The 8,202-nt window shown below is 47.5% G+C and overlaps 1 protein-coding gene across 19 annotated transcripts in view; it reads right to left on the bottom strand.

Annotated features, from left to right (window-relative positions):
• Myo18a (myosin XVIIIA) overlaps window positions 1-8,202 on the bottom strand; it is a 101,586-nt gene that overhangs the window by 53,784 nt on the left and 39,600 nt on the right. For 5 of the 19 annotated variants that reach the window (XM_023719886.1, XM_023719875.1, XM_023719879.1 and 2 more), the window contains exons 2-3: window positions 4,825-4,968; window positions 2,395-2,454 (exon numbers count right to left, since the gene is read on the bottom strand). The exons of 13 other annotated variants lie outside the window; for them this stretch is intronic. In XM_023719886.1, the coding sequence (XP_023575654.1) occupies window positions 2,395-2,454; window positions 4,825-4,863 (99 nt within the window). In that variant the 5' untranslated portion in view covers window positions 4,864-4,968. Of the gene's footprint in view, window positions 1-2,394; window positions 2,455-4,044; window positions 4,242-4,824; window positions 4,969-8,202 lie in introns of those variants that run through there. One more of the 19 variants, XM_023719878.1, reaches the window with a different exon arrangement.

Genomic DNA, 8,202 nt, shown 5'->3' with positions numbered 1-8,202 from the left:
CCTCCCTCCCTCCCTCCCTCCTTCCCTCCCTCTCTTTCTTTCTTTGGCAGAACCAAGGATTGAACTCAGGCCCTTGTGCTTGCCAGGCAAATGCTTATTCTACTGAGCCATCTCCCTGTGTTGCTTGGTTTCTCTTTCCCACATGGCTTAATCAGGTACAGCTATCACCTGCAATCTATCCCTAGGCTGAGCATAGAACAACAGGGAGGTGCTAGCATAGATGGTCCAGAGGCTGTGAGCACCCCAGAGTAAGTGGCTTAAGGTCAGGGTAGCAACCAAAACCGTAGCCAGCCAAATCTCATTCCCTCACATTTTGCACACAGCAGAAATAGAATGTGAAGAGGTCAACAACCAACTTTACTCCCAGCCCAGGTCTAAATCCAGGCTTTCTGATTCTGTAGTCCTAGTTCCCTCCATCACCCAGTTTTCTAGGCAGTCAGACCAGGACCAGGCCATCTTGCAGACAGCAGCAGACAGACACTCTTTCTGGCTCCAGGCATGCAAAGCTCCACCTCCCACCTCCTCTGGTCTACAGCTACTGTGTACCCCTCATGTATACTCTTGAGGGCTGCAGAGACCCAGTAATGGGTTAGGAAGCACTGACTTCAGCTACCTTTCTGCCAGCCTCTGCAGTTTTCCTGCAAACCTTTTCAGGGTTTGGAAACCTCCCAAGTCCTAAAGAACATGTAAGAAAGGCTAAGAGGAGGCAGCTGTGACCCACAAAGTGTTAAGTATTCAAGTAGCCACAGCTCCACTCTGCCCCATTGGGGCCCTGGCTCACCCAGCCTCCCAGTTTCTGGGTACCCACAAGCCAAGTGGAAAATGCTGACATACTCTACCTGGGGTGCTTGCCCCTCCCCCACACTCATCTGGGATCCATCTGAGGTCTTAAGGGATGGTCATTGGCAGGGCCACACTGGCTAGTGGCAGGATGATTTTCTGCAAAGCCAGATACGTTGCTTGGGGGAAAGCAAGGTCAACCAGAGGCTCCTTACTGGTTGGGTAATGCCTTCTCACTAACTAAGCTAGACTGCAGCTGAATTCCCCCAAACTATGACTGTGGCTCTTAAGTGCACTAGAGCACTGGGATCCATGAAGGTCTGGCTGCCATGCCTATTGCATGCAGGGAGATGCTTACTCAGAGTGGCAGTATTGGGAGCTGCTGCCTCTGGCTGCCACTTGGAGAGGTTGTCCCACTTCCTGGGCTGAGCCAAGGGCTTTGGTCCATACCTTAGCCATACAAAAGCTCTGCTACATGGGTGGACAAGGAGGGCTTGAAGGCAGCTCTTCCTTAATCTCTTAATCAAGACTGTTCAGTGGTATGCCAGAGCCCTTTCTTTGGAGCTTGCCAGTGACCCTAATTACTGGGTCCTACTCCCTCCCTTTCCCTCTTCTGGCTTTCCTGCCCTTCCCCTAACTGAGTTTGATGGCCACATGGTAGTAATTGCTAACAGCTATACTTTCATATGCCAGGCACTCTTCTAAGCACTTTATATGTAATTTTCACACACACACACACACACACACACACACACACACCCCAAAAAGAAAAAGAAAAACAAAACAACACCTGGGGCTCCTCTTTCATACAACTCAAATATACCCTTTTGAAGTCACTGGCTGTTTATAGATCCAGAGGAAGCCACACTGCCCAGCTAAATGAATTGTCCAAGGAAGTAGGGGCAGCCAGGACAGCTACCATCTGGGGTAATGAAGAAGCGTGAATCTGTTCTGTGATCCAGATCACCCCGAGCCATGGGCACTCCTGCCCCTGCATGAACTGTAGCCCACTTCTCACTCTGGACCTGGCTACCCAGGAACTGTCTGTCTGCTCTTGCTTTAGAAGAATCCAGCTTTATTTAGGGTCTCTAGCCCAAGATGGTGGGGGCTGGGAACACGGGCAGCTGAAGCCAGCCTCAAGCTTGTTGCACCAAGCAGCTGACAGGGTTTTGGAAGAGACAGCAGCAGCTGCAGTGAAATCCCTCTGTGCCCTTGTCTTATGCCACCCAGAGCAGGCTGAAGAGGCCCAACAGCTAAGTATACCTTTCAGTACTCCCTGACCTAAGAGTCTGCCCACCTAAGGCCCTGTAGCCTAAAGGGTTTGGGAAACCTGAAAGGTAGGCAACGAGAGGGAGATGGAGGGAGGTTAGAGGAGGAGGCCTAAATATCTTGGCTTTCCCACCTTTTTTCATACACTCCAGGCTGATCCACACACACTGTAATATATGCCACTTTACTGGCATTCCCCCTAGTTATGCCACACCAGGAAGGGGCCCCTTGGTCCCTACCTTCTCCATGGAACTGCTCACAGGCTGGTCTAAGACTGGCAGGGGAAGGGGAAGGGCAACCCACCCAGACACACATACACATGAGAGGCCTTGGAGAAGCACTTACAGTCCCTTCCTCCTTGGCAGGAGGGCCGGACTTTGGCAGAGTTTTGTCTTCCTCTTTAACCTGAGGAAGTAGACAAAGAAGTCACTGGCAGGTCCGGCCTGGGAGATCCAGAACTCTTGCGTTTTCAGTACTGGGGCCAGGGAGCTGCGCAACAGATTTCCTTTCCAGGGGCCAAAATTGCCCAGGGACAACTCAAAAACAGAGTCTCTGTGGAGGGAGAAGCCCAGCACATAGCGCTCAGTGACCAGCCACCATGCCCAATGGGGCCAACCGAAAAGGCCCACCCACTAGTGACATGATGGTATCAGTTTTGCATAGTAGGTAAAATGATCCTAACTAAACTTACGTTAAACTACAAGAATGGTTCCTGGCTCAGACAGGTAGAGGTTTGGACAAAAGACCCCTGACCTACTCGCTGAAGAGAGGGGATTACCCCAGTGGTGGGGTGGCAGCTGGGCCGACAGAATTCAGTGTAGTATGAATGGGGAGCCCCCAGTAGTCCTGTTTCCAGATCCTGTGTGATTTCCCTCTATCTCAGAGCAGAATGCCCTTTCTGCCAGACCACAGAATTCTGGTTTGAGGCAGGAAGTGAGGCAGACACAGGGATTCAGAAGGCCACATATTTTCCAATCACAGAGTCACCAAACTGCTGCATTAAAATGTTTGAGCTCTGTATATTCTTCTGGCCAGGGGTTTGTGCAAGAGCTCAGGAGGTAGCTGGCCTGAATCAGAGGAGAGGTGCAGAGTCAGGGTAAACAACAGATACCACAACTGTCTGGAAGAGACAGGGTGGAAGTTTTGGAGGTTCTTATAGTTCAGAGACTAACTCAGAGTGAACTCTAAGGGGCTGGGCCCCAAGTTTGGGAGCGCCTTCTCCTCCCCTAGCCTCACAGCATCTTCCCAGCCCTAGGGGATTTAATTGCTTTTCTTTTTTTTTTTAATTTAATTTAATTTTTTTTAATTGCTTTTCTTTCTCAGTTACCCAAGCCTGTTACCTACTCTACCCCACCTCCAGCAAGTTCTTTCCCCGCAACAGTGTGGGTAGAAGCCTAGGAAAAAAGTCCTTGATTCTTAATGACAAAAATCCTAAGAAACATCTAAAATTAATTATCTGCTTAAGGGATTCTCCATTTTTAAACAAGGTCCCTGGACAATTGTTTTGTTTTATTTTTTGAGGTGGGGTCTCATTATGTATTCCAGCTGTCCTTGGACTCCCTGAGTAGCTTAGGCTGGCCTCCAACTCACAGTGATCCTCCTGCCTCAGTTTCCTGAGTACTGAGATTATAGGCGTGGACCACAAACTGCATCCAGCTCCCTAATCAATTTTGAACTGCACCAGCCAACCTGATGGCTGTTGCAGTTTTAAAACTGAATCTTGATCACAGAGTTAAGGTCAATGGATTCAAGCTTCAAAGTTAGTTCAGAGGATCCCATTACTTTAGAAATTGGGGTTGGTGCTGTGAAAGGGAAGGGAGGGGGCGCGTGGAGAGGGAATGGAGAGTGGCTAGGTCAGCACCTGCTGCTCCCACTAAGAGATATCACCCCATCCAGGATCACACCATGCAGAACCTCCCACATCCCTGCACACAGGTTAGAGCACAGCAAAAGTCTGCAAACCACACGCACACGTGCGCACACACACATTACTACAAGTAGTGCTGTTAGCTTGGGTTCAGGCATGGCCCAGATTCCAGTTAATTCTGTGTCCTTCACCAGCTCCAAGTCTGTCCTCCCTCCAGTGACTTAGGTTTAGGGTCTCAAACGTCTGGTCCAAGGTGAAGCATTGGGGAAAACACTGGTTGCCCCCCAAGTGTCTGGTATACTGGGCCCAGCTCTGAGCTCAGCTCTGCATTTAGCCTCAGGCTGACTCACTGCCCCTCCCCCAACCTAAAGGGCTCTGCCTGCTGTAGGTCATTGCCCAGCCGGGACTGTGCGCACACACAAAGGCATGCCCAAGTCTGCAGCAGCCTGAATCACTCTCTGGACCCAGGCACCAATTGGCCCGATTCCCCACCTCTCAGGCCCTTTTTCCTACCCACTTTGGCTTCCCAGACTCCGGAAGACTCTGTTCCAGAGACCTTACAGTCAAGCCTTTCTCAGGAGCCCCTCCACAGCATCGGGTGCACAGTCCCAGGGTAAGTCTGAGCAACAGCAGTGAAAGGGTGTGGAGGGGTGAACTTGGAGAGGCACCAGTGGGACAGAAGGCAGCTCAGCTTACTAGAGGTAGAGCTCAGAGGAGGGAGAGGACTCAGAGCAGGAGCCCCTCAAGACAAGAGAGGTGCCCAGCCCCTGGGTCACTCTCCCCACTTATAAATGCAAATGCATGCTGCAGTCCTCATCTAGCTTGCGAAGCTCCAGCCATAAGCTGGTCTCTCCCTGCAGACACTCCATGCCAAGCACAGGGGGGAAAGGTTTTGAAATCCAACTTTCCTTTTGCTCCCAGAAGGCAAACCTTGATGAAAAGGCCATGGTGCTGAAGGCAGGCCGCACCCTGGGTCAGGGAAGAAGTGGGGGTGGGGTCTCTCAGGGTCTCGAAGAAGTCTTCCTAAAGGCCAAGACCTGCCAGGACAAACGCTGTGGGCAACAAGAGGGAAGGTGGAATGGAGTGGAGAAGCAGGGATTACAAAACTCAAAAGGTCAAAAACAAAACAAAATTAAAAACAACAACAACAACAACAACAACAAAAAAACCCTCAAAGGTCACACAAGGAGTCAAGAATAAACAGAATACAGTGAAGGTAAGGCACTTACAGAACAGAGAACTTTGTCCCAGTGGAAGCTGTGAAACTAGTTTAGATAATACCTAAGTCTCTTCCAGGTCTGGCACCTGGTGTAGGGTGGGGAGAGCTACTGGAGCCCTTGATACCCAGAGGAAAGAATAAGGAAACTGCTCCAGGAACCTGGCAACTCTTCCTTCCATCTACAACACACAATTACCCAATTGGGCAAGAGCCTGAAAAACTATAAAACTTCCCCATCCATGGTTTAGAAGGCACATGTGGTCCTCCTGAAAATCAGCAGTCAGAATTGTCCCCAGCCCAACAAAGGTGTTATCCAATGAATTAGTTCAGTTCAATGGAATTTAAGAAGTGGTCTGTTCTTACACTTGCTTGTAATGGGCAAATAGTTAAAAATTAGAGAAGTTTTTGTTTTCCTTTTTTTTTTTTCAACATAGAGATCAAACTCATGGCCTCATCCATGCTAGGCAAGCTTTCTACCATTGAGCTATGGCCTAGCCCTCAAATATTTTTAATTGACTATGTTGAGTTCCTCTTACTACTCTGTAACTTCAGAGACTTGAAGTTGGCTTGTTGGATTAACTCACTTGCTCTTTGATCTCTTGTTCAAAGTTTCCTACATGTCCAGGCAGGTCCCCTCCAGCCCAGAAGAACACAGACCACTGACATCAGCCATTCCTCTGCATCAGCTGTTCCTTCAGAGAATCTCTCTGAACCCAAATGTGGGCTTCTTCCAAAGGAAACTCTCTGTGCATCTTGTGGAGAGTTGCTTGGATATTTTCCCTTTCTTCCTTGTCATTGGATTTTAACTAAGCCTTACTCAGGATCAAGAACAAACTATCTTTATTCAATGCAAAACAGGCAAGGAATTCCCCAAAGGTAGTGGCAGTGGCAGTTGCTCTGTTACAGTCACTGAAGCAGGGAACCAATGACTCTGTGAAGAAAGGGTACCACGAGCTAAGGCCTCTCTTCCCTGACCTATTGCTTCTCTAGAGATTTCAGCCATTTCCAACAACAACATTAATTATTAGATATACAATGCCTGCAATGAGAGGGGCTCACTAGAAGGTATTTAACATAGATTTTTTTCTTCCTTTTTTTTTTTTTAGATTTTCTAATGTAACTATTTCAACCATCCCATGACATGGAATTTATTGGTGTTCCTACTTTACTGATGAGGAAAAAGTCTAGGAAAGAGATTTTATCACAAAGCTCATAAGGAGAATTTGGATTTGAATGCAAGTTGGTCTGACTCCAAGGCCTGTGCTGCTTCCTTAGCAGCCCACCTTCTCTGATACGATAGGCAGGCATCAGAGGCCAAGTCAATCTTAGGAGCCAAATCTGGTGGTATATGTCATTAGCACTCAGGCCGAGGAGAGCAAGGATGAATCAAAGCACAGGCTGACAGTGTGGTGCTCACCAATGTTCAATGATTTTAAATTGGGTTTCTGGACCTTGTTAAACAAAGTGAAACTCTATCGCGACCCTGGCACTCTGGGGCTCTGGCCCACTCTTCCCTCTGTGGGGCTTCTGACTAATTCATTTGAGAGAAGGGAAGAAAAATCAACACTCACTGAATACCTACTATGAGCCAGGCATAGGAGCAAGCACTTCATACTGTCCCTCATTTAATCCTTACTTCCTAGACAATAGAAAAGGTAAGATGCCCCGAGCCCCACGACTACTGAGCGGCAGAGCTGAGACTCACAACCAGGATGGAACTGGTGAGCTCTACAGGTGGTTATGTCATTCCCAGACTGCAATCTCCTCAAAGGCAAGACTATCTTACCATCAGATTGTAGGCACTTAACAAATGTTTGCTGCATAAGAGGGCCAGAATTGGGGTTCTTTGCCCAAACCTGTTTCCTTATTGGTCTCTTCCCCCAGTGTAAACTAGAGAAAAACACTTGCCTATCCTGATTCCCAGAAGTGCTACAAACAAAGGAGGGGTAATCTTTAAATTTAGCAACAGAACTAGATAGTAAACTCAATGCCATGGGATTAGGAGGAGGCCAGGGACACTCTGAAATTCCTTAGCAGCTCTTTGTAGAACAATAATAGCTACAAAATGTCTCATTTTCTAGCCTAGAGATTGAATCTTCAGGAATGTACATCCAATCAGTTGACTAAAGAAATAAAGAAAACCCATACACCCATGCAGACATATTTATAGCTATATTCCATATAACAGCCCCAAACTGGAAGCAGCCAAAGTGCCTAGAATCAGCTAATGTTTAGGTAAACTACTGAGCTTTGGCCCAACATATAGCTACACTGACATTTAAACTGACAAATATATGGACAGTGCAACCATATGGAAAATTCCACGTACAATAACATCAATTAAAAAAAACAAAACTAGAATCCAAATAGTATACAAATGGTGATCGTAATGATCTTGTAAATTGAGTGAATTAGACACAACAGAGAAACTTGGTATTTATTTTGTTATGCATTTGTTACTGCTTATTTTGATTACAGAGACAGCTAAGTAGTCAATAAAAAAGAAAAAGTAAAGGAGATAATAGCTGGAAGCATTTGTTCTCAAAGAGAAGTCTAAGAAATGTGCTGAATGATGGTCTATCTACCCAGTAGGCGTCTGTCACTCAGGCTGCAGGCCCAGGATTGTGGCACCAGCACCGACCATCCTCCTTTAATATACCATCTTCTGTGCCTCTCATTGGAGGAAATAAGGACACAAATGTCCCCTGGAGAATTGAATCCTGCCCACTGGGCAGCCCCTCAGTCGTGAATCCCAGCCTGTAAGCATCAAGACCCCAAGTGTCTAAATCAGACGTCTGGAAACTGTATGCCCCCCAAGAGTGGTGGGTAACCTAAGAGATAGTACTTGGAACCAAGATTGTCACCAGTGGCCAAGATCACTTCCCAGTTTTCCCCTCTACCAATAAAGGCGACACTCAGGCCTTTTCATTATGAGGAGAGAGGCAGAAGATTTCCCCCTTCCCATTCTGAGGCCTTGAAACCAGCTCTTAGGAGACCCTTTCTCTGCCAGGCCCCAACCTAGTATGGTACTAACTTATCTAAGGAATGCAGTGGGGAAAGGAATGAA

This window comes from Octodon degus, unplaced genomic scaffold, assembly GCF_000260255.1.
Source record: "Octodon degus isolate 3935 unplaced genomic scaffold, OctDeg1.0 scaffold00072, whole genome shotgun sequence".
NCBI lineage: Eukaryota > Metazoa > Chordata > Mammalia > Rodentia > Octodontidae > Octodon > Octodon degus.
This window is presented reverse-complemented; position numbering and strand designations above follow the sequence as displayed.